The following is a 27,432-nucleotide window of genomic DNA, read 5'->3' on the forward strand; positions in this document are numbered from 1 at the left end:
TTTTCAAATTTAAAAGGAAAATTTTCAAAAATTAATTTATATTTAATTTATGATGTCGTGTAAATAACTGCTAAGATTAATTTGTATTAATGCCTTTTTTGTGGAACAAATAATTCACTTCTAAGATATATGGTTCTTAATTTTTTAATGTAACATCTTGAAAGTTTTCAGCAAGTATAATATGTTTTAGAAAATGAGACATTATAAACATTATATTTTCTTTTACTTCATTTCCTGATGTATTTTACGAATTTTAAGCAATTTCTAATACACTGTGAAAAATTCTTATTAAATTTTACTATGGCTGCATTGTAACACCGGACCATAAGAAAACTAGTACAGAATTTACAAGTGTCCCAGAGTAAACGTATGCACAGACGACACGATTGGGGCCTATGCGCATACATTTTGCTATGGGACACTTGTAAATTTTGTACCAGTTTTCTTATGGTCCGGTATTACAATGCACCCATAGTAAAATTTGTTGGAAAATTTTCACAGTGTAGTGCAGCTTTTATCTTTAATCAGTTGAAGACTTGATCCAGTTGGAAAAAAAAAAAATATTTGTGAATAACTGTTATTTTTTTGTATTTTGTAGCTGGAAATCGGTAAGGATCTACTTATTATTTATGAGCAAATTAGTAAATCGAGTATTTCAGTATCTGTATTTGTTTCAACTTAAATCTCCATATTACATGCATTATCCTGATCCCATTGCTTTCTTTTCTGCACTTGTAATAGAACGTCTTAAATACGTATTAATGTTATTTCGTTCCATGATGACCATCTCGTTAGATAAATTTCTTTTTTTTTTTTAGAAATTTATGATATTGGTGTTCCAGGACCACTCTCTTTTCAGGTGTTAATGGCAATTTATTTTGGTTTCTTTTAGTAATTTTAACCGCTCGAAGAGCCAAATTTCGATACCCCCAAATTGCATGTGACATTACCGTTATAAATTTTGATGGTTTATACTGTCTAAATGCTTCGGTATGTGAAAGGCTAGAAACGTATATTTGTCCTCCAATGTGAACTGGGTCAATTATGCGCTGATCTTCTTTATCTTCGGCGTGTTGTAGTTGCTGCCGAAGTTGTTCTACTAATCGTTGTCGTCGCCGATGTTCTTCTAATTCCTTGACTTGTCTTAGTTTATGTTGCCTTTGTAGTTCTTCTAATCGCTGTTTTAGTCGTTGCTCTTGTAATTGTTGTTCTTGTTGTCGTTGTAGTCGTTGGAGATCTTCATTATTATCATCAGAATGTCGTTGACGGGGCATTGGTTGCATTTCGTCATTTAATTGCCTATTTTCCTCCATTAATTTTTCTATTGTTTCATTGTTATTATTGTTCTGTACTTCCTGAAACAAAGTCGTAGATAAAGAAAGACTTTTCACTGCTTTAAATATTTTTTCACATTTTCAAAATATTTTTTAACTCACCTCATTACTGCCATGAGTTACATTAACGTGCCTCCCATGAGTATTTGTAGTTAATTGTTGAACCTGCAAATAAAGATAATTAATGACTGAAAATAAATTTTTACTTTCGCACCTGCTGAATAATGATTTAAGTTACCAAAAACAAATTTTATTCAAAGTTAAGCTCTACTTTCAATGTACAAGCGGAATTTTTTCTGTAACTTGAAATTATAATATATAATAATAATATAAGCAAACCAATCTACAATCGATAGTGCATTTTTTACCATTTCCTTCATTTGCTTATTAAACTACGCAATGTCACGTTCGCTTGTATTTTTAATCTAAGTGAATGCACTTTTAATTATCTATTGGCCGTATTAATATTAAAAAAAATACCTAAATTAACATTTTATTGCTGAGCATTGTTTAAAAAAGTCTTTTTGATAATTACTTTTTTTCCGAAGGCACACGTGATACACAGAGGTAAATAAAATCACTAAAATGCTGAATTAAGCAAATATATCCATCGAATCTTACAATCGCTAAAAGCTACTCTAACAAAGTTTGAATGATTTTTACTTTATTTAACGGACCTAAGCTTCATGGTCTTTTGCTCTTTAGAACAAATCGATTAGCTTAGAGGCTTAATCATTTCCAATTTTCTATACGTGTATTTTTTTTTGTTTATTGCTGATTTATTTGGATTAAAATAAAATAATCTATGCATTCAATTTCGAAGTTCATATTCGTGTGAGGGTATGTCTTATTTTGATTACACACAACAAGTGTTTCAAAAATTTTTAGAGCTTACTTGAGAATAAACTTCTTACATTTACGTAAGTCTGCACGCCATGTGTTAGATTATGGAGCTATAATGCTATTAAAGTTGTAATGTATGTGTAGCTATTCAGCTGTACGTTGATCTCCGTATATTTCATGACCTAAGTAGATATATGTACATTTCAGTTTTGATCTCCTCATATCTCGATACATCAACAAATGTCAACCAAATAAAGAGTTTCAATCTGCATACCAACAAAATTATTATTCGGGTAATCTTATACTTTTTCAATAAATCTTTTTTTTTTTTTCAAAAATAATTTTTTAGCATAGTGAACGAATTTTTTTGCTTTTATTTGTAATACAAACTTACAAAATAAAATAATTGTCAGTTGCAACTTTAAACGTTTGAAAAAAAAATCAAAAGTTGGACCATTTAGTTTTTTTTTAATCTGGTTGGTTAAGCATAATATGTCTTAGAAAATTAATCAAAAATTACGTGTCGGAAAATAACGTTATTCTTGAAAATAGAAATTAATTTTGTAGAGACTAAGTTTACGACGAAATGCATTTTTCCGGAGTTCTCAAAAATAATAAAGTTTTAAGTTCTTCTTTTCAAGATAACTATTTTCTCATGTTCAACTAATTATAAACAATATTAAAAGAACAAATATCACTGTCAATCAACTCTAATATACTAATGAATATAATAGTTTGATATCTATAAAAAACTATTAAAACTTAATAACTGTTGAGAAAAACTTTTTCACATGCACTGTTATTAGTGCTGAGTTTTTAACGAGTGCTAATTATTATAACAATGAAATTTGAATTTTTGTTTAATTTTCTTTAAATTTCGACTTAAATGTTTGTTTTAAATGGATTTGATTCATTATTATCACGGCACGTGAAAATAAGTCACCAGTTTGAAAGAGAGCCAGTTTGTTTTTTTTGGTTTTTTAATTATTTGAAATATTGATGAAATTGTAGCAATTACTGTTAATCGACCGAGTTTACTTTTACGTTGAGTAAATACCGATATGTCTCATTGAACTTATATTGCCTAACTTCCATACTAAATTAAATATCCGAACAAAAATAATATATTTCATGTATTATGTCCCGTACATGAGACATAATTTCTTACGCATATTTCTTTTTAACACAGATATATATTTTTTCAGTACGTAATTACCAAGTATAAGGTAAGATCAGGACTGTCATACTTTTTTGAAAAGCTAATTAATTCAAATTCAATATTTTTACACATCTACTACATTAAATATTCACATGATGGTACCGATTACATTTTTTTTACCTGGTCTGCTGTGTTGTTTGTCTGATTTATAAGATTATTTTGATGTTCTCGGCCTTATAATTAAAATTAATTTCTGTTTTAATTTTAATTATAATTCATTTCTGTTTTATTGTAAATTTTATTTTGTGATTAATTCAAAACAAAGTTGAATTCAAAAATTTTTGATGAATAATGAAGTGAATTGAGTTAATTAATTGATAAGCTAAAATAATAAATTTTTTTCTGTTATTAATTCATTACTTATTTTTTTCCTTTGTTTCTATTGAGTTTAGAAAAAAATGGACACTAACAATTTTGTAGAAAATAAAATTTCCTATAAAATAGTCGAGAGCAAAATTAAAAAAAAATAATTTCTTTGTGTAGTTATTTTAAAAATAAAAACAAAAAAATTTTAAAATGTTATTTAAATGGGAAAGGAAACCCCTCTTTGCGCGACTTTAATTTTTGAGATGTTGAGATCAAACTTTAGGAGAATTTTTTTTTTCATATCGAAGAAACTTTTAAGATACGTTTAATCGAAAAAAAAAAACTTATTTTGACACAGTCTAATATTTGTGTATATACCCTGCTTAAAAAATCCGATAGATTCTTATAAAAAAAATTTTATGAGAATGAATCGGTAAAGTGTCCCATCGAAAAATGATAGTCCATATTAGAACCTATGAGAATATTCAGCACCGAGCATAATCCGATAGAAACTTATAACGTTCTCTTCTATTTTACGCGTCCCACGGCGGAGTGTGGTTGGCGCTCAATAGCCGTTATGGCTCTCCGTTGGTTGAAAAACTGAAAATAAAATAGTAACAAAACAAAATGTCCCACCTGGAGATATCCTGAATCTCCCTGGACCCGCAGCTCGGCTCAGGCTGGGTTAGACAACCTAGTTGGGCGCCAGTTCGTGTGCCCCACGAACAAAATTAATTCAAAATAAAACAATGGAGAAAAATGAAAATGAAAATAAAATTAATGACAGGGTAACAGTTTCAGATTTCAGGAAAAGGAAAGCAAGAAAAGAGATAGCAGTACTTTAAATAAATAAATTTAAATAACTACCGGGTTGATGACCATTTGTTTCAAATATATTTAAATTAAAAATTAATTAATCAAATATATCGCATACTCACATAAACAATATCAAAAAAATAATAGTAGTTCACTTACAACAAAAATAAAGATAGTATGCGTATACCAAAATTATAATCAAAATAATAATGCTGATTAAACAATAAGCATATCAAACGCAAAAATAACTTATCGAACGTACAAAATATAATCACTCGTCTGTGATTAGCATAGGAATATATAAATATTAGTAAGTAATAATCTCACTCGCACGGGAACATAAACAAAACTAAATATAATGCAAGGAGAACAATCTCAGAATAATACTTCAATAATGGTAAATTATTATATTAGTCGCAAATGAATATTAAATAAAATAATCTCATATAGGAATTTGAAGTATTTCCAGTAAGAATTGCCAGTAATTTCCAATGGTGAATTTTACGGTATTCACCAAATAATATTATCCTAAACTCAAATAATAAAGATAAATAGCACTCTTGGACAAAACAATTATGAATGATATTTATACCTTTGTATCTCTCTCACGTGATAATTAAAATAATAAAATAATAATACGCACCAGAAAATAATAAATATAGCAGTAATAATTTACATTAATAATAAATGATAATGAAAAAAATAACCAAATAATTATCACAATCAATATTTGGTAAAATAGTACTGAATATTTTCACTGATTGTATTCGTATTTACTGAGTATAATATTCACGCATTCCATCATATGCTTATGACAAATTATTAATACTCAGAATTCACTATCTCTCTTACGCTTATGCTATATACAAATGATCGTCAACTCGGGAACCAAATTACAGGCCAATGTATTAGCCAAAAAAGTACTTACAGTTTACGTATTATTCAACTCCCTTGGTTGCACGCTAATACGGTAAATGTATTTTCCTTTATGCGATTTATCAAAAATGCTTAAATAATGCCAATGGGTTTATATTATCTACTCAAATACCAAATGGCGACAAATTTATAATTATTTTAATGTAACAGAGCACATACGCTACTCTTACAGAGACTTTCCCACGCCTGACCACGGCAGCACGTGAATCTCATGCCGGCACCTAGGCCGACGCCATTTTGTCGTATATCTCACTTTGACCAATGGAGATATACAACTGTCACATGTTATTTCTTTACAGTACCACCAACGTACTACATAACTTTGGCCGTGTAATTTATCAAGTTCCCGACGCTAAACGACCAATTGTATATTTCATAATTAATTGTCAATATGATTTACCGATAAATCAACCAATGATTTATTCATAAAACTAATAAATTTATTTATAATAAATAAATTTACGGATGCCGACTGTTGCGTTGACGTGCATGCGCCAACCAATTCAAAATAATCATAAGCACATAAATGAAATGCGCATCTATATTCCCAGCGCTACAAAAATCCAAATATATACGCAAATTAATCAGTGAAATCTCCTGATTCAAATACAATTTATACGTAAGAAACCAATAAAGTATAATTAACGCAATAATTAAATAAAATCTTACATGTAAACAACCAATAATTAGAATAACAATGTCGGATGAGGCGTGTGAGCAGCGTGTGCTGCCCTCTGTTGCTCACCGACCTGATGCGAGACTGCCGCGATATCTAAATATCGTGATAAACTTACCAAATCCTTCAACTTATGTCTCATTCATTCTTATATAAAATTTGTTCTACATGTTCACATTTTTATCAGAATGATTAGGAATGCGTTGTATTTATACATTTCGTAAAAGAATCAATTGGAAATATAGACGTCTTGTTTCTTCTTGTTGTAAAAGAATGAATGGGAAAATAGTTTTATTTTTTCACGTAAATTCGTAAGCGACATTCTTATGGGAATCTATGAGATAATAATTTGCAATGCGTCAATTTCTTATAAGATTCTATGGGTACAAGTTTACACCAGTCTTACCTTTGTATAAGAATGAATGAGAAAATAGTTTTATTATTTTAACGTTAATTCGTAGGCGACATACTTATGGGTTTCTATGAGATAATAATAAAAAAAAATGAGAGAAATATCGTATATTTCTGTTTCCTAAGATAATTAAAAACTATTTGGAGTAATTTAAATTTTGAAATTATTTTCAGTTGAATTGAATAAGAAAACAAAATCATTTATTTCTTTGTTTAAAAAAATAATTTAATTACTAGTTGACAACTCATTTTAACCCACTGAGAGTTATACAGTAGACTCTGGTTATAAGTTACATCGGACGCTCTACTCACTCTCACGTCAATTTCATTCTTTCCTGTAAGTAAGTGAGAGTATAGACAGAAATACAACTTATAACCAGAGTCTACTGTACATTATTTTTTAACTTCGGTAAAGAAGAAATCTTTAATTATTTTCTAACATGTGATGGGACTCGAACTGACGACCCCTTGATTGAAGCTCTGAAAACAGTTCAAAGTCAAGTGCTTTATAGCCCGCTCGGCCACCACATGCATTTGGAAATCGAAATTTATTCTTTTACTTAAGGCTATCCAGTACTATATATGGCCAAGACTAAGCTTAAAAAAAATTATTTTTATTTATTATTGAAATTTTTATAATATGATGTTCTCTTTATTTTTTGTAATAGTTTTAAATTCATTTAATGCATTTTTTTAAAGGAAGTTACTCAATCGTTTCTTTTCTTTTTTCATAATCTTGAAAAATGACAGTTTGAAACTTTATTAAATTGATTAAATTACAAGAAAAAACAGATAAAATTCGACTCAAATATTCTTAAAATGTTTTCCGATAAAAAAAAAACACATGTTTGTTTTTAATATTTTTTTTTAGTCTTAAAAAAAAATATAGCGTAAAAATTCATTTGTTTACAACTAATTGTTTGTTTAGTAAACAAATGAAAAATTATTTTTTTATAAAACAAAAGAACATGATAAATTATGATTAAAAAACAAATAGTTCATTAATATTAATACTAAGCAACAAAAAAAATTGTTAATTAGCAAATGCGTTTTTTAGCAATAAAAAAATTTTTTTAAGGGACGATTTTTTTCTTAAAAATCATTATTTTCATCAAGCATCTTATTCACAAAAAAAAATTTTTTAAAATCGTATTAACAATGCATTTGTTTATAATAATTATTTGAACAATGTAAGTAAATTTTTTTTTTAAATTATTGTTAAATAGCTTTTAGCAATAAAAAAACAAAATAATCGAAAAAATAAAATTCCTTTTTTTTCGGTGGATTATTGTTAATCCATGTATTTAGAAAGAACCAAATTTTTTTTATTTCTTAATATTTATATTTAATCAGTTAAATTGATTCTATTAACGCACGTGCATGCGCTGCTACACGTTTTTAGTCCTATTTTTACCGCTAAATTAAAATTATAAATATTGTTGGTACAGTTCGGAGAGACAGGACTTTTTTTTGGAAATTTCCTGCTCTCTGAGGATCTTTTTACAGATTTTGGATATCTCAAATAGTTGTTGAACTATTTGTAACAAACCAAACCACATTTTTTTTTTTTTTTTTTTTTTTTACTAAATTGTTAATAACTTACAATTTTTGGCAGGCCCAAATTTCCACTTTAATTTTTTTTTTATAGATGCCACTTCGAATCAAATCAGACCTTAATCATAATTTTCGGTAGTCTTGGACAGATTTTCGTCAAAAAGGCACTTGTTGACTAGATTAATATGTTTATATGCGTAAATACCGTAACTTATATGAGACATATTCCCGTTTGTAAGTCATTGAACTTACAAACGGGAATATGATAAATTTTATTATTTTCTCATAAAATTCAATTATAAATGACAGGATCATTTTCTCATGCGTTCTTATTAAAACAGAAATTTTGTAAATTTTATTATTTTCTTTTAGAATCCAATTGTGACTGGTAAAAATATTTTCGGATACGTTCTCATACAAACGGGAAGTTTATAAATTTTGTTATATTCTCATAGGATCTAATTATTAGTGACAGGATCATTTCCTCATACATTCTCATTAAAACAAAAATTTTGTTAATTTATCAATTTATCATAGATTCCAGTTGTAAGTGACAAGATCATTTCCTAATACATTCTCATCCAAATAGAAATTTTGTCAATTTTATCATTTTCTCATAGAGTCCCATCATTACTGACGGAATGATTTCTTCATACGTTCTCATAGAAACAAAAATTTTGCTAATTTTATTATTTTCTCATAGATTCCATTTGTTAGTGACTAAATCATTTCCTCATACATTCTCAACTGAATAGAAATTTTGTAAATTTTATTATTTTGTTATAGATCCCTATAAATCCCGTGAATGTTTTATCCCATCCAACCTTATAAAAACTCATTTTTTATAAACATTTGTATTTTCCGATAGATTCTTATAAAGAATCCCTTATCAGAATCTATGAGAAAATAATTTTTTTAAATACCTCCTATACAATCTCATAAAATTCAGTAAGTTCTATGAGAAGAGGACTCCCGCTTCCCATAGAACTCATTGATTCTCATAAAATTCCTATGAAAATTCATAAGAAGCTATCGGATCTTATGAGATTTTTTAAGCAGGGTAACTGATAAATTTGCAAGGTTTTCAATTTTTTCTTCACTGAATAACATCTGACTGCCTATATAGTATTTATATTTACAAATAAGTTGAATTTCAAAAAGAAATTTTTACATAAGCCAGAGAAATTTTTTTAGGTACTAAAAAACTTGATATCGATGTGTTTTAACTAATTTTTTTTTTTTTAAATTTTAGTTACAATAAAAAAATTTACTACTTCAAACATTCGGAGATTTTTCAAGATTAATTAATAATTAATTAATTGACAATTGTATGTATTTAAGTCTATGCTTAAAAACTTAGTTTTCACTTTGGAAAATTTTCTCATTTGTAGTTGAACTATGAAAAGATGGAAGAAATATTCCCACGATTGCTAATGTATTCAATTTTTTGGTTATCTGGAATGGACTAATAATGTAAAAAACATGCTGAATTTGATACTAATCCAAAATAATATAAAGGTAAAAAAAAAAAAAAAAATTTCATAATATAAAAAAAAGCACTCATCTTTCGTCAAATTCTATATTTCAAAAATTTTAAGTTGTAAATGTAAGGTCACAATTTTTTATTCGAAATTTCTATTAATTTTTTCGATAAAAAAAACCTTTTTCTAGCTCGTGAACTCGCTTAATCTTTTAAATTATTTCTGGGTCTTGCTAACTTTGATCTCGATCTTTTCTATAGTTCATCCCGCTTTTTTATAAAATAAAATTTTACCGTTCGACTAATCAGTGAGAATTCTAAAATTCACCAACGAGAATAGATTGAATAATAATAAATATAGCAATAGAGTCAATTAAAATGTAAAAAAAAAAATAGTGAAAATATCTAATTTGAATAAAATATTTTTATTGTTGTTGAAAAAGCATAATAATAAGAAAAGTAAATAGTTTTTTTCACTTTTACCCACATCACATTAACTGATAAAGATTAAATTGCAAGAAATAAAAATTAATAATGTTATGTCATGTAAAATAAACTACTATTGAAAAATATTAACAATTCATTATAATTTTAAATATTTTACGAAAGTAATTTCTTTTCAAATACTTACTTTCAGTTTTTAATATTATGCATTTGACGGATTTTCCGAACTTCAGTACATAATAAACTTTATTTTTAGTCACTTGGTTGTAATTTTTAAAATCTTTTATGAATTTTGTGTCCGTCGTAGATATCTTTTTATCTGAAATTGTTTCAACTTGAGCATACCTCATCATGATTATATCTTTGGGCCTGTGCGAGCCTGTTTGATGCGTTTAAGAGGATGGTCACCGCGGAAATAACACTTGCAGTCGAGAGTCAAACCTTGTTAAACTCTGCTATATTTATGTGCGAGAACAGCTGATCATATACGCATGCGCCAAACAACTCTTAGCTCGAGAGTATGTACCGTGAAAGACTGATAGTATAAAATGTGTGTAGACCAATGTGTTAAAAAAAATTAATATTTTTTCTTTTCAGGTCGCATAATCTCAAAAGTTTTTTTGGGAGCGAAAAAAAATCCTCCTAAGAAATTAGTCAGATATCTCTAAAATTTCACTGGTGCTTGACAATTTGATTTTCCGATTTAAAATACAAGTAAAAAAATTATGACTGGTAGACTTATACAGGAAATCAATTTCCCTACAAAAATGTTCTGAATTGTCATGATTGTAACTATAACTCAAAAAAAAGTTACAAGCCACTAAATTTCAAAAAACAAAAATAATATTTTTGTGCAATTACTGTCTTCACTTTGTTGTTGTTTAATTGGTGGTATTTTTTTTTTTTAATTTTAATTCGCAATCTTTAACAGAAAATCTATTTTTCTTGAACTTTGGAGGTCATTAACTTTTTTTGCATTAGAGTTACGAATATGGCTATTTAGGACATTTTTGTGGGAAATTTGATTTTTTTTGGGAAAAAAAAATTTTTCATTTAATTTTTTGAGGAAATATTTAAAAATACATTTTTTTCCGTGTATTCTTAATGGGAAAATAAAATTGTTAAGCGTCTGCGCAATTTTCGAGATATCGAGCTGATTTTTTATCAGGATTTTTTTAGGTTCTAAAGAAACTTTTGAGACTGAAATCTTGAAAAAAAAAAAAAAAAAAAATTATTTTTTTTTACACTTCTTAATGTACGCACACATAGTGAGTGCTTCTCTTACCCATTTTATTAACACTTAGGTAAAATATATATTTAAACTAGATGTTTAAATTCTATTTTCTTTTGTGACTTACAGTCCAGGCGGCAATTGGAAAAATATACCTATTTAAAGTATTCATAATACTCACACGCGCGCGCGCGCGCGTATGTGTGTGTGTGTGTGTGTGCTAGTGTACTTTGCGTATTATCTCAATTAGGTACTATTGTAAGAACATTAATTATCATCAAATCGATCACTTTTATAATAATTAAAAATAATTATAATCATAATAATAATATATTTATGTCACACACTTATTGTTCATCTTTTGTTACATAATGTATATATAATATTTTGCCGAAGTTGGTGCGTTATAAATACTTTATAATCCAGTCGATGTACGCACATAAAATAAAGAATTTTTGGCGCAAGAAATTTTTCGAATTTTTTTTTTTTTTTTTTTTTTTTTTCAAAGATTTTTTCAGTAATTATGACGTGCCAAAATTTTTTTTCGATTATAAAAAAAAAAAAAAAAGAAGGTGCTATTAGATAGTAGTGGTATTAAGAAAGTGATACAATAATATAAAGTTATTCCGATCATTTAAAATGTCAGGATAGTTTGTTAAAAACTATTTTTTTTTTTTAATGAATCCAAAACATTGAACTGAAAAAAAAAAAAAAAAAAAAAATAATTAAAATTTAATAGCATATCTAATTTATTTCAATAGAATATTCTATCCTATTTATGTAATTGTTTATAATTAAAATTTTTTAAGATATTCGTTGTTAAATATTTTATTTTCTTTTGTCTCTGCTAACTTCAGGCTTATATCATATATGCAACCCGGCGAGATAGGAAATTTTTTCTGGGTCTGACTGTTTACATTCGAAACAAGTGGTGGGGGTAAGAGGATCATGCGTTGAAGAGAACGAATATTAGTCCTACTCATTTAGCTGTATCAGGCTGTATACTTCAGTACCTATAGTACACGTGTTGTTCAGACATTGTTTTTTTTTTGTTTAATATTGATAACCCTTTATTTGGTTATTCCACTACATTGATTGTTATGACCTATTTTTTATATTTAATAATTGTTAAAAAAAAACTTTTCTCGAAAATATATTTTTTCTTTGAGAACCGTTACTATAACCTTAATTTCAAGTGAAGCACAATATAAAATATATTCTTCGGATAACTTAATAACCAACGGTTTACAATCATCCCCCAACATGCGCCGGGGACCATACTAACGATATCTCGATCGTTACGGCAAATGTGTAATGCCTCGTTCAACTTACTATCACAAAATGAAACAGCTTATTATTACTGTAAGTATTAATTATTTTTACTAATAATAACTTTATTAAAGATACGCACACTTTAGTGATAATGATGTTTTTTAGTTTAAAAAATTGCAAGCTTTAAAGAAAAACAAAATCATAATTAATCTACAAAACTGAGTAATATTCTTGTTGGTAAATGCGTAGAATAGTATAAATTTAGCGGAAATATGATTTATTTTGAAATTGGAGTGCTAAAGTGTCAGAAATTTTTTCAAATTAACTGATTTCATCTACCATGAAAACTCGATGAAACAATTTGATAGCGTTTAGAATAAATTAAGTAATATTTATTCTATAATGATAACGATAAATTAGCAAAATGCTTAGTTGTAAAAATAATTGATATAATTAATTAAAAAAAAGGTAAAGAATAATTATATAATAAATATTCATAATATAAATCTTAATAACAAATACATTTTATAGAAAAAAAAAAACGTAATTTTGTTGCCAAAAAAATTGAAGCAATTAATATTTATGATTTTAATTTATAAACTGATACGTTTTTAGAAGTACCTGAACGTTTGTAGCGCAAAAAGATTATAAGAGAAACATTAGCTGAAAAGCATAGTTTGATTTCTTATGATGCTGAAATTACAGAACATCTGACAATTTTAAAACATTTTTTCAATAAATAAAATCAAAAAAAAAAATTCCACATGTAGAAGTTTAGAAAACTTATGAGTGCAATTTTTTAAAAATTTTTTATCAATAGTAATTTATTTGCTTAAAAAATAACACATGTTCACATATCTGATGATTTCAGTATCATGATTTCTTAGCCTTATTGGAATATTTGTAATTTTATCTTCATGTGTTATAGCAGGAGAACCAAGAGATTAAAAATTCAGCGGTCGAAGATGTTGGAAATTGCTATAGCCACAGTTCAAACTATTTTGTGGAAAATGTTGGCTATAACAAACAATTGTCCAGTAAGCAAGATGTTGAAGTTATTGATATGAACATGAGTAATCATAAGGAAAATGGGAAGCTAGAAGAAAGTCGCTCAAGTTTATGGCTACACGATGAATTAGATGAACATGAACCTACAAGATATTTATGGTTTCGTGATGAATATAGTGAATCAACTGAATGTAAAGAAGCTTGGTTTGACGTAATTATCCTCACATTATATGAAATTGAAGTTTTAAAGAAAATTCTTTTATATTGTATCTTTAATGTGCTTTTTTGATTAGGCTGAAGAAGAACTTCCAGATGAACGCTTTCATGAGGCTGCTGATGATCGACATGATGAGGTATATTAAAAAATACAAATAAAATGAAAATAAATATCACGTTGCTAAAATTAAAAGAGTGAGTAAAAAAATTTGTTTCCCTATCAATAATATAAAAATGTGAGAATATAGAAAAATATCAAAAATCGAATTTCTCATAAATTTTGAAATATAAAAATTCTGAAAGCTGTAAAAATTATATATCCTAAACTTTAGCAGTTTTGATTTTATCTTTATAAATAATTAGAACCAAATAATATACACATGTAGTTCAAAAATTTTGTAATCGGAGCTATTTGCTAATAATTCATAATTAAAAATTTTTCATAAAGTTTATTCTACTGCAGAAGTAGAAGAAAAAATAATATTTTTCGTTCCTAATGAATTAAGAAATTTTAACAATAAAAAAAATACACTAAAATTTTATACTAAAAATGGCCTGGTAAATTTTGATAAAATTTTATAGAGTTTTATGAAATTTTACCAGGCCATTTTCAGTCTAAAGTTTTATAAAATTTTGTAAAATCATTTTTTTTTCTGGGATGGGTCACCCATCCAATTAATGTTCCACCTCGATGCAGCTCAACTTTTGTTATCGATGGATTGTAGTCTGACAGGGTGACCACAAACCGAGTATACCGGGAATTATCAAGGAATTTAATTCGACCGGGAAATGTCAGGGAATTTCGAAAAGTATCCGGGGATTTAATTGCGACAGTTCAAAATTTAAAAAAATTTTCAATAATACGCTACAAAAATTAAGGAATATGAAAAAAATTCCAAATTTTTAAGTGATTTTCAACAGCTTGTAACTCGAAGAGAAATGGTTATCAGTAAAAACAAAATGGCAAATTGTAGTTTTAAGTGTTTCTAGTTCTCTGATCTGGTCTTTAAGTTTTTTTATTTTGTGCGGTTCCGTATTAATTCTAAGAAAACTATCAAAAGAGACATTTACCGAATTTATGCTCATCTTAAAAACGGTCTTCAAGCTTGAATCAATATTTTTCTATAATTATGATTGATTTTTGATTGCTCCGGAACCGTGTATATAAAAAAATTTAAAGACCAGATCAGAAACTAGACACTCGAAGCTATAGTTTACCTTTTTATTTTTGTTCTACGACCTTTTTTTTAGAGTTACATACTGTTAAAATTTACTAAGAAATTAAAAATTTTTTTTAGTATCCCTTAATTTTTGTAACCAATGTATTTTAAATTTATTTGAATTATAAAATTTCTTATTAAATATTTTAACTTACACATTTATAACATCGAATAGTCCAAAGTAGGCAATATTAATTTATTTTATTGCCATTTTTTATGGTGTCTCGCATGATTTAATTATCAAATTAAATTATTAAAAATGAAAAGAAAATAAAAATTTAAATGGAAAATCGGGGAATATCAGGGAATTTCGAAATCATTTCTTTGTGGCTACCCTGAGTCTGCTCCGCTCGTCCATTGGCCACTTCTAGAAATGGAAAATGCGTGGATGAATTTAAGATTACACACGAATTCTTATCGACCATATTTTATAGCAGTCATTTATAATAATATAACTTTATAATAATTCGGACATTATTGCAAATTTGACTTATTTTTCATACACGATCAGGTTAAATTATACATAATTTCATTTATAATTATATATAAAAAACGATTTGAATAATTGAACTATCGATTGTTTAATGGACATAAAAGTACATTACACACCTAGGGAAGTAAAGTTAGAAATGTCTCAGATCTCACGTAATTGTTGGCTGAGGCAAAGCCGAGGTATATACTATTTTTTTCCTCGACGGAGGCAGAAAGCGGCAACTTCGTTTTGCACAGCGGGACGAAAGTTGACGCTTTCCGCTGGAGGCGAGAAAAGTTAAAAATTGATTAAATTTATTTACTTTTAATTATTCATATTTTTGAATTAATTGCGAAACCTTTGAACTGTTCCTTGAGTAATGAGGATCTAATTTAAATTGATAGTTGACAAATTTTTGCCCGCAAAAATGAAAATTTTTTTTTTTTATAGCAATTGAAAATATTGTTTATTTACTTTGAATATCATTAGAAAAAATCTGGGCGTCGGTTGACCCTGCGGGCCAGCCCCAAAACTTCCCGCTGTTTTCGACCTCAAAGAGCTCGAAAACATTAGTGTAGATATATTTTCGAGCTCTTCGAGCTCGAAAATGCTATTACATGCAACTGTTTTTTTTACGATCTTTTCAAGCTCTAACAAGTTACCTGTTATGCTGAAGTTTGAAAATTTAAGAATCGAAAATCATCAATGAAGCGGTTTTTAAAATTTAGTTCCTGATTATGTTCAGTAAAGCAAGTGTATTGAGGCAGAAATCAATGTCAGGGATCAAAATCAAGATTTAAATAAGTTTTGACTCATGTAAGAAACAATAAAATATGAAATATCCGATAAAAATATTAAAAACTACGTTTTATCGATTTTTTTGTTGATAATATGATTTAAACTAAAAACCAAGTTCGATGACATTATATGATCAAAAGAAACCATAAAAAAGATGAGTTGGTATGATATCAGGCACATTTTAGTACGTTATATTATGATTTATCCGAAAAAAATAACATAAAATGTTATTTTTTTAACTTTTCAACGCCGATATCTCTTGAACTAATCAATCGATTTTGATAGTTGACGTGGCAATCGGCGCGTTTTATTGAATTCTAGAGCTGATTAAAATTTGAAATCGATCGCGTCAGTCGTTTCGAAAATATTTAGAAAAAACCGTTTTTCACCATTTCTTTCTCCCGCGATAACTCTCAAACGAATTATCCGATTTTGATGTTTGAGGTGGCAATCGACGCGTTTTATTAAGTACTAGAGCTGATTAGATTTTGAAGTCGATCGTATGTCGTTTTTGAGAAATCAATAAAAAACTAAAAAACAAATTTTTTTTTTTTTCGTAATTCGCAAATATTTTCGAGTCTATTCGATCAAATAATCTGAAATTTTCAGGAAAGTTGATGGCCAACAAGTTCTTTCGATTGCCACCTCAACCATCCAAATCGATTCATTAGTTCAAAAGTTACAAAGAGTTTACACACACACACACACACACACACACACACACACACACACACACACACACACACACACATACACACACTCGGACATCATTCTGAAAATAGTCAGAATAGCTTCCTGGGACCTCAAAACGTCGACATCTGATGAAAACTCGATTTTCGAAAATCGGGGTGAAAACAATAACTTCCCGAAATTTTTGAAAATCGTCGATTTTCTTAGCGGGAAGTTAAAAACAAGATTTAGAGTGTTTAAGTCCGCAAAAACTCAGTGTTTCCTGAAATCCTTAGCTTTGGCTCTCTGGATCATATATACATTGAGCGTAATCAGGTCTAATCATATGTAGACATAACTATATAGGAGTATAAACTCATGTGTATGATATGAATCAGTCATGTGTGATCCGATCAAAAAATTTTTTTAAGTTCAATAAGATCCCAGGGACAATGTTTCTATAACATTTTAATAAATTTTATAGCAAAATCAGATAAAACTGTATGCACACAGTTGTCATATGACAGTTTTTATAACGTTATAAACTTACAATACAATTTACTTACTTAACTTACTTACAATAAAATTTTACAAAACTGTGTGAAATTTTATCAAATTTTACAAGATGCAACCTCGCGCTAGATGCAATAATGACATCAAATTCTCTAAAGTTTTATGAAATGTTATAAAATTTTGTGAAATTTCATTTACTTATTACTTTCCTTCGAAGATCTTACTTTATAAAATCGTATAAAATTTTATGAAATCGTATAAAACTTTATAAGATTTCATGCAATTATATAAAATTTCATTTAATTATTACGTCCTTAACTAAGATCTTACTATATAAAATTTTATAAAATTATATGAATTTTTATAAATTTTTGCTGTGAAATCTTATAAAATCTTATAAAATTCAATAACATTTGATATAACTTGATAAAAATATTTTTTCCCGGGTATTGAAAAGATATTATATGAAGTTGTTTTTCGTAACTGCCTTCAAGGCTTCAAGAAGTAACGATTAGAACTAAAATAATGGCCGAAAGGCGTACTGTTTTTTTTTTTTTTATATCTCCAAATTAGTTTAGTTTCAATGAACATAGGCAATAAAAGTACAGGAGGGCTAATTGCAAAGCCTTACAACCTAATTAATGTTTTAAAATATTAATGTAAATGAACAACAATAAAAATACTCGACTTCTTGTTACTGCTATTGTAATGCTTATATGAATTATTTAATATTTTAATAATTTCGTTGCATAAGTTATTTCAATTTCCCGAAGTGAAAAAATTCATTGAAAAAATTTCAATGAAAAAGGATAAGTCAATGACCACATATTTGAATTTTTATAAAAAAGAATTTAACAATTCTGTCTCGTGAAGTCATAATTTGAGTTATTTTATTCGTTTTTATAATATCCTCATTATAATAAACTAAGGCAAAAGAACATATATTGAAAAAAAAAAATTGATTTTGTATTTGTTCAACTGATCTTCGCATAGCCAAATTTCTTAATAAATTGGTAAAAAAAGTTCTCTATACACTCCTTTGATTTTAATGACGTCATATTTATGAGATAAATAATTGTTATAATAGCTTCATGTTATTTTTGCTTGTAGAACCAAGGTAATGAAAACAGCGCTGAAGATTTTTACAATCAATCGCTTTGTAAATGTACATCAATTACACGAGGTGAAGCATTATTAATGACGCTACTGTTGGGAATTCGGCGGTAACTATCGTGGACAACTATAACAGCAATTTTGTCACTAATTGATACTTTGTTCGGTGATAAAGTGGTTCCGGACTCAAAGTATCAAGTTTTTAAAATAATGCAGCTCAATGATCAAATCATTACTTACCATATGTTTTGTAATAATTGTTTGTTTTATTTTGGTGCTCATAAGAATTCAAATTCAAAAGAATTGAAGTGTGCAAATTGTGGAAATAATGATACTGCATCAAAAATTTCTTTTTTTTTAACTTTAGACATGGAAACACAATTTAAAACAATATTGCAAGATTGTGAAGTACAAGAAGCTTTAATCGAAAGTTTTGAAAGAATTAAGAAAAAGTTGGACCAGAATACAATAGAAGATCTTACCGATGGACAAATATATAAAAAATTATCAACTGGGAATAATCCCTGATCTAATAATTTTAATTTAACATAAACATTTAATACAGATGGTTGTCAAGCATTAAAATTGAGTAAAATTGCAACCTGGTACATCTATGCAATTATAAATGAATTGCCTCATAAGCTACAGACTAAGCATATGATTATGTGTGGTATATGGATTAATGAGAAAGAACCGAATATGCAATTATTTTTGAAAACATTTGTTGATCAGGGGAATAAATTATCGGAGCAAGGCATTCAATAGAAATGAGGAGATATAATGGTAGTCAGCAAATTCATCCCAATATGTGCTGTTTTTGATTCAGTAGCGAGATGCAAGCTATTAATTATGAAAAAGTTTAATGGTTTATATGGATGTACATTTCGTGAGCATCCAACAGAATGTGTTGATGGATATAGAAAATTTACAGTATCCACAACGATTCCTCCAGATCATACTGATGCGTCTATCAAAAGCAATATGGTACTCACGAGTCAGAGTGATTATGAGAAAGATGTTATGGGCGTCTGGGGACCATCATCGCTAATGAATTTGAAATATATTGATTTAGCTGATGGGATGTCCCCAAATTATATGCATGCTTTTTTATTGGTTGCAGTGAAACAGTACACAGATATATTGTTAACATCTTTCGGTAAAGAATATTACGTCGGTAGTCCAAATCAGCTACAGATTATTAATGAGAGAATGACGAGCTTCAAACATCCAACCTGCATAACCCGGTCTCCAAGAATCGTAACGGAAAGAGAAATTTGGAAAGCATCTGAATGGCGATCATGGTTACTCTTTTATTCATTGATTTGCCTTAATGGAATCCTCCCAAAGAAATATTTGGATCATTTGGCGTTGCTAGTGAAAGCATTGAATATTATGCTATCAGAAAAGATTGAAAAAAAAGAATTGTTTGTGGCTGGTTTTTTTTTAATCAAATATGTGGTTCTATATCAGGAATATTTTGGTAAAAATGCGATGACGTACAATATACACCTTCTTTTGCATATGGAAAAGAGTATATTAAATCTTGGACCATTATGGTGTCATAATGCTTTCTGTTTCGAAAATGAGAACCACTTCGTATTAAAAATGGAAAAAAGCCCACCTCATCTTCATATTCAGGTAGCTAGAAAATATATTCGAAAAATCTTTGCCATCATTAGGTAATAAAGTAAAGAAAAGCAATTAATTTAAAATTTTTTGCGAATAAAACATAACGGGAAGACTAAAAAAAACTTTTGAAGTAAATGGTTGTATATTAATTGGTAGAGGCAAAGATTATCAATTAAATATAAAAGAGCAGGAACTTTTAAATCTGACCGAAAAATGTCGATCATTCAACAGATTTATTTATAATGGTAAACGATATACTTCAGAAAATTACCGCTTGTGTCAAAAAATAAATGATTTTGTCATAGAGCTAAAGAATGGTAATATTGGAAAAATAAAAAATATTTGCTACTTCAGCACGGATAATGCTGAAAAAAAAATTTATATTTTCTATGACAAAATACAAACACATAAGAAATTTTTTCATCAAACAAAAAATGTAACAGTTTGCAATATTGAAAAATGTACTGTCACTGAAAATCTATGCTTATGTAAGCCTGAAATGATAAAGCAGCCATGCATATTATGTGAAGTGCAAGGGCAACATTATATTATTAAAATACCAAAAGGATGTTTTGGTGATTAGGAATATTTATCTACATTGATGAATCATTTGTAAATAGTTGAGCAAATTTAAAAGTAGTATAGCCATATTGCAGGAAAGTTCTTAATACGTAATTGAAAAAAAACTAGTTAATGTAAAAATACCGATGTACATATTTAGAACGCAGATCTTTATTGAGAGTTTAATTCACGAAGATAACAAAAAATACCTTTGGTAAATTTTTAAAAATTAAGTCAAAAAACACTTTTTTTATAACGTTAAAAAGAATAATTATTATTGATTATGTCATTCGTCATGATAATTAAAGGTAAACTGCAAAATATTTTTTCCTCGCACCATTGCTATATATGGGGCGTTCCACGCAAAATCGGACACCTTTTAGCTTTTGCATCTCGGATTTCTTTGAAACTTTTTTATCTTTTAGTATAGGTTGAAAGAGGCCTTCGTGATTTTTTTCAAATTTTTTCCTCCAACCATTATCGAGATATCAAATTTTGAAAAAAATAAAAATTTTTTTTTCAAACGCCTATACCTTCGCGAAAAGTGGTTTAAATAAACTTTTCATAGAGACAAAATATGTTTGTTTTTAGACATCTTTTCAGTGAAAAATAAAAAAAAAATTTTTTGAACTACGCTACTATTGAAATTTCAAATTTTAAGTATAAATTGTCGATTTACAAAAAACACGTACTGATCGGTTTTCCTCATAACTTTTCACAGCAAACTGTAACCTTTTCTACAACTTTTACAGCTATGCTCATAATGGGATAACGATGGGATCTATTTTTTTTCGGTTTTTTAAATTTTACATTCCAGTTTTTTTTTAAAGAAAAATATGTAAAAAAAATATCATGCTCAGGATTTACTATTAATAATTATCTGACACGCAATTATCATTAAAATTTTCAAATTTTATTTCCACAGAAAAATTATTACTAATTTACATCTATTTCCTTACACGTGTTATGTCCGCCGCTTTGATTTAAATTAATTATCCGGAATTTCTCCCTTTGGTAGCGATAGAAAAATTTAACGAGCGATATGGAGGTTGCGGACAACAATAAAGAATACGAGGAAGATTTTAACTTCCCATATTTATTATTTAATGTGAGTTTTTCGAAGAGTGTGAACCCAAACGCCTTCGAGCTTGGTTACGTTGCATTTATTACTCGATCAACAGAGAGCAAATATATTAATATTGTCTCTCACTTACCTTTAGCTGATTCTTTCTTCTAACACGGCAGGCTTTTATCTCTCCAAAACTTTGCAGCTCACTCGGCCTCCTCCGGATGGATTTGGTTGAATGGACGCGGCTGGGGTTGTAGGATAAAGTCTTATGTGCTATTTTCAAATGAACTCACTAGGTTAAGATTGTGATCTTTTGTCTTTTTATTCAACTTTTCAATTACAGCACTTATACACTATAATTGTTACAATGGATTTCACTTATAAAAGATGTAAAACCATTTAATTGATTATTATTATTTTTAATATATGCATCTTTATTTAGCCTTTTGGCTTTCTATGCGCAGATTATCTCAACCCGAGATCGGAAAATAATTACACTTGCTTTTTGTGTCACCATTCGATCGAGCCGGACTGAATTTTATAATAATTGTAAATAACAAAATAATACCGCTACACGATATGAAAATATCGGCCTAGTACCTTTATCAATTTACAACTTAACTGAATCTAAATGTAAGATAAACCGCTGTTAACAAAATAATACCGCTACACGATATGATATCGGCCTAGTACCTTTTATTAAGGACGGTTACCTATTGCTTTCTCTAGGACAGATTTTTGCAATAAGATTACGGGTTATCGACGCCGTTTACGCGGACCTTAGGACTAGAAATTAAAGATCTGATCAACAACCACGACCCCGTATTACGCGGATCGTAGAACTCGAGATCTGAAAATTTGATCAACAACTAAGGCCCTGAGCCATGGTGCTCAGGCTATTTGAAAACTTTTAATTGATGTTTGATGGGAGTAATTAAATTGTTGTCATTGGTGGAAAATGACGACAAGTTTTTATTTATTCGTCAATCATTGCAAAAATCGCCGTGCTACTTTCATACGCATAAATGGTGGTAAAACTGACGCTGCATTTTCGCGTGCTTTTGTAAAGAGGAGTTTCGTAAATTTATTTATAAAATAAATTAATAAAAAAAAATTAATTGGACATAACACACGTTTAATAATTTTTCTGTGGAAATAAAATTTGAAAATTTTGATAATTGTGAATCAGATAATTATTAATGGTAAATCCTGAGCATAATATTTTTTTACACATTTTTCTTTAAAAAAAAAACTGAAATATAAAATTTAAAAAACCGAAAAAAAATAGATCCCATCGTTATCCCATTATGAGCATAGCTTGAAAAAAAAATCTCTATATTTTTCAAAATTTGATATCTCGATAGTGGTTTGAGGAAAAAATTTGAAAAAAATTATGAGGGCCTCTTTCAACCTATACCAAAAGATAAAAAAGTTTCCAAAACATCCGAGATGCAAAAGCTAAATGGTGTCCGATTTGGCGTGGAACGCCCCATATATATATTAGGGTGTCCCAAAAAAAAACAAATATTTTTTTTTAACCTGCTATGGGCTCAAAAGTAACTTTATTTTATTCAAAAAATCCTCACCAAATTTCAGCCATTAATATCTTTAAAATCGAGCTATCACAAATGGGGGTCTCTTTCCCATTTAAAATACACGTAAAAATTTTCTATTTTAGTTTTTCGTTATTAAGACTATGAAAAAAATTTTTTTTTTAATTCCACCTAGTATAATTTTGTAGGAAATTAAATTTTCTACAAAAAAGTAATGAAGTATTATATACGATAAAGGAACTGGGAAAAAGTTACAGGACTTCAGAGATCGACAAAAATTTAGTTTCCACAGTGTTACATTTTTTTTTATTTTTATTCTATTAAAAAATTTATTTTTCAAATTTTGACAAGCTAGTCATAAAGGAAATTTAATTTCCTACAAAAATTTTCTGATATCATATATACGTCAAATGAATGAGAAAGAAGTTACAGTGCTTTAAATGTCATCGAAAAGTGTAGTTGAAAAAATATTTTTTTCTTTAACTTAAATGTCAATGATAAGTGAACTTCATTTTTTGTGGTCATTTAAAGCCCTGTAACTTTTTCCTCATTCATTTCACGTATACATGATATCAGAAAATTTTTGTAGGAAATTAAATGTCCTTCAAGACTAGCTTGTCAAAATTTGAAAAATAAATTTTTTAATAGAATAAAAATAAAAAAAAATTTAACACTGTGGAAACTAAATTTTTGTCTATCTTTAAACTATATATATATATATTAGGGTGTTTCAAAATAAACATTTCTTTTATTTTTTAAAGTCTTATAGTCTTAAAAGTTAGTCTTAGATATTAGAAAAATCCTCCCAAAAGAGTAGCTTGAAAGCTCAATCCTGCTAAGAGCTCAACTTATATTAATTTTCTCATTTAAATTACGTGTAAAAAATTTTTTTTTTTTGTTTTTTGTATATAAAAGTATTTAAAAAATTTTTTGTCGAAAATCAAAGTACGTGGTCTTGTAGCAAATCAAATTCTCTACAAAAAAGCCCGTAAGTGTTTTCTTCGTCCAACTAACAGAAAAAAAGTTATGAAGCTTGAAACAATAGTGAATTGAAAACTAGACGTAAAGATAATTTCCGGATTTTATTACGTGTACATGTTTATATGGTGAATCTATATGCTATGTTTAATCAGTAAGGTGTTTTAAAAAGATTTCTGAAATCTTACTTATTTTTCGTAATAATTTCGAAAGAAAAATATTTTTTTAAGAATTAGAAATTTTTTTTCTTTCTGTATTTTTAATTTAAAAATAAAGTTCTGTTCTTAAAGTAAGGAAAATTTGTCCCATGTGTTCAAAAAAAATTGACAGATCACATTAGTTCAGAAGAAAAAACCTAAATTTCTATTTAAAAAACTGTTTAATATAATGGAAACATGAAGTTATACTATTTAATATAGTTTAAAGCTTCATAACTTTTTTTCTGTTAGTTCTCCGGAGAAAACAATCAGAAGCTTTTTTGTAGAGAATTTCCTACAGAGATGTGTGCTTCGATTTTCGAAAAAAAAATTTTTTAATACTTTTATTTTTAAAAAACAAAAAAAAAATTTTTTTACATGCAATTTGAATGGGAAAATAAGTATTCGTTGAGCTCTTAGTAGAATTGAGATTTCAAGCTGCTCTCTTGGGAGGATTTTTTTTATACCTAAGACTACCCTGCTTAAAAAATCTCATAATATCCGATAGCTTCTTATAAATTCTCATAGGAATTTTATGAGAATCAATAAGTTCTATGGAAAGCGGGAGTCCTCTTCTCATAGAACTTACTGAATTTTATGAGATTGTATAGGAGGTATTTAAAAAAATGATTTTCTCATAGATTCTGATAAGGGATTCTTTATAAGAATCTATCGGAAAATACAAATGTTTATAAAAAATGAGTTTTTATAAGGTTGGATGGGATAAACTATTCACGGGATTTATAGGGATCTATAAGAAAATAATGAAATTTACAAAATTTCTATTCAGTTGAGAATGTATGAGGAAATGATTTAGTCACTAACAAATGGAATCTACGAAAAAATAATAAAATTAGCAAAATTTTTGTTTCAATGAGAACGTATGAAGAAATCATTCCGTCAGTAATGATGGGATTCTAAGAGAAAATAATGAAATTGATAAAATTTCTATTTGGATGAGAATGTATAAGGAAATGATCTCGTCACTTACAACTGGAATCTATGAGAAAATAATAAAACTAGCAAAATTTTTGTTTCAATGAGAACGTATGAGGAAATCATTCCGTCAGTAATAATTAGATCCTATGAGAATATAACAAAATTTATAAACTTCCCGTTTGTATGAGAACGTATCCGAAAATATTTTTACCAGTCACAATTGGATTCTAAAAGAAAATAATAAAATTTACAAAATTTCTGTTTTAATAAGAACGCATGAGAAAATGATCCTGTCATTTATAATTGAATTTTATGAGAAAATAATAAAATTTATCATATTCCCGTTTGTAAGTTCAATGACTTACAAACGGGAATATGTCTCATATAAGTTACGGTATTTACGCATATAAACATATTAATCTAGTCAACAAGTGCCTTTTTGACGAAAATCTGTCCAAGACTACCGAAAATTATGATTAAGGTCTGATTTGATTCGAAATGGCATCTATAAAAAAAATTAAAGTGGAAATTTGGGCCTGGCAAAAATTGTAAGTTATTAACAATTTAGTAAAAAAAAAAAAAGTTGTTTGGTTTTTTACAAATAGTTCAACAACTATTTGAGATATCCCAAATCTGTAAAAAGATCCTCAAAGAGCAAGAAATTTCCAAAAAAAAGTCCCGTCTCCCCGAACTATACCAACAATATTTATAATTTTCATTTAGCGGTGAAAATGGGACTAAAAACGGGTAGCAGCGCATGCACACGCGTTAATAGAATCAATAGCATAATCGAAAAAAATTATTTTAACCGATTAAATATAAATATTGAGAAATAAAAAAAATTTGGTTCTTTCTAAACACATGGATTAATAATAATCCACCAAAAAAAAAAATTTTACCTCAATTTTTCAATTAACTATGCTTTTGTTATTTAGTTCATTTTTACTCGTTCAAAGTTAATATAAAAATCCTGATTATGTCTAAACTAAGAATTCAGGATTTTTTTCACTTCGTAGAGCTGTTCTTGAATGGGTTCAGAAAAAATCGCCATTGGAAAAATTAAAAAATTTCGATATTTTACTTTTTTATTTACGATCTAAGGAATTGAAAAATTAACAATGTAAATAAAGCAATTGTTACGTCCTGGTTGATGTTTTGGCGCTGGCGTGGTTGAGCGGTCGATTTGAATTGGACGTAATGAGAACTTACATATAATTATAAATAATTATTTAGTAAGGGTTGAACAGCCACCATTCGGTGGTTGAAATAAACTGGTTATTATTTTATATCTCAATCCGATTTATTCAATTGTAAAAGAATAATTTCAATAATGTGAAAATATACAATTGAATCAATTTATAAATTGTTAAAGTTCGTCTAACAATAACTTCGAAAGGGTGAGAAAAAAGTTTAGTATTTAGTATTGAGCCTGACTGCTCTCTATGATTCTATATTTCAGACTGACTTCTCTTGATCGAGAAAAACTAGAGTAAGTCTCTTATCAATATGAGGCGCTTGGGCATCAGGCCCGCGCATCGTTCGATATAGAGGGGTGGATCGTGATAAGCAATATTCTCGAATGATCCATTCTCCGTTCTCACGCTTTCTCCGTTTTTGTTATTAACAAATGAGTCACTTATCTATGAACAAAAGTTATCTTAGAACAAAATAGATGTTTGTGCAGCTGCACGTCTCGAGGATTTACTCGAGGCGTCAGCGTTTATTTATACATAACAAATATTAAGAAAAAAATAACTTTATCAATATGTTTCAAATATTCTAAATAATATCATATTATTTTATGTTCTATTATTTTATATTATTATGTTATGCTATATTATTATATTATATTATATCCTATAATATAGAGTAACTTATTAATTATGCAACTTGCTAAATTATCAATATACATCTTAGTTAATTAGTTAGGTCCCAGATCGGTCTCTTAATAATTAGTATTTAAAAATAGTCAGAG

General features: G+C 28.0%; 2 protein-coding genes across 15 annotated transcripts in view; one reads left to right on the forward strand and one right to left on the reverse strand.

Annotated features, from left to right (window-relative positions):
* LOC128668679 (uncharacterized) overlaps positions 1-27,432 on the forward strand; it is a 40,926-nt gene that overhangs the window by 8,614 nt on the left and 4,880 nt on the right. For 3 of the 14 annotated variants that reach the window (XM_053742110.1, XM_053742111.1, XM_053742113.1), the window contains exons 3-9: positions 2,385-2,470; positions 9,348-9,423; positions 9,487-9,613; positions 12,108-12,612; positions 13,451-13,741; positions 13,824-13,883; positions 18,529-20,169. In XM_053742110.1, the coding sequence (XP_053598085.1) occupies positions 19,312-20,169 (858 nt within the window). In that variant the 5' untranslated portion in view covers positions 2,385-2,470; positions 9,348-9,423; positions 9,487-9,613; ... (2 more) ...; positions 13,824-13,883; positions 18,529-19,311. Of the gene's footprint in view, positions 1-2,252; positions 2,471-9,347; positions 9,424-9,486; positions 9,614-12,107; positions 12,613-13,450; positions 13,742-13,823; positions 13,884-18,528; positions 21,030-27,432 lie in introns of those variants that run through there. The other 11 variants (XR_008404326.1, XR_008404327.1, XM_053742117.1 and 8 more) reach the window with 11 other exon arrangements.
* Positions 129-22,062, reverse strand: LOC128668681 (putative uncharacterized protein DDB_G0274435). Its single transcript, XM_053742125.1, has 3 exons — positions 21,936-22,062; positions 1,437-1,499; positions 129-1,355 (listed from the first exon to the last, which is right to left on the reverse strand). The coding sequence occupies exon 3, from the start codon at positions 1,311-1,313 to the stop codon at positions 792-794; it is 522 nt and encodes a 173-aa protein (XP_053598100.1). The 5' UTR covers positions 1,314-1,355; positions 1,437-1,499; positions 21,936-22,062; the 3' UTR covers positions 129-791.

The sequence above is a fragment of the Microplitis demolitor genome, chromosome 9 (assembly GCF_026212275.2).
Source record: "Microplitis demolitor isolate Queensland-Clemson2020A chromosome 9, iyMicDemo2.1a, whole genome shotgun sequence".
NCBI lineage: Eukaryota > Metazoa > Arthropoda > Insecta > Hymenoptera > Braconidae > Microplitis > Microplitis demolitor.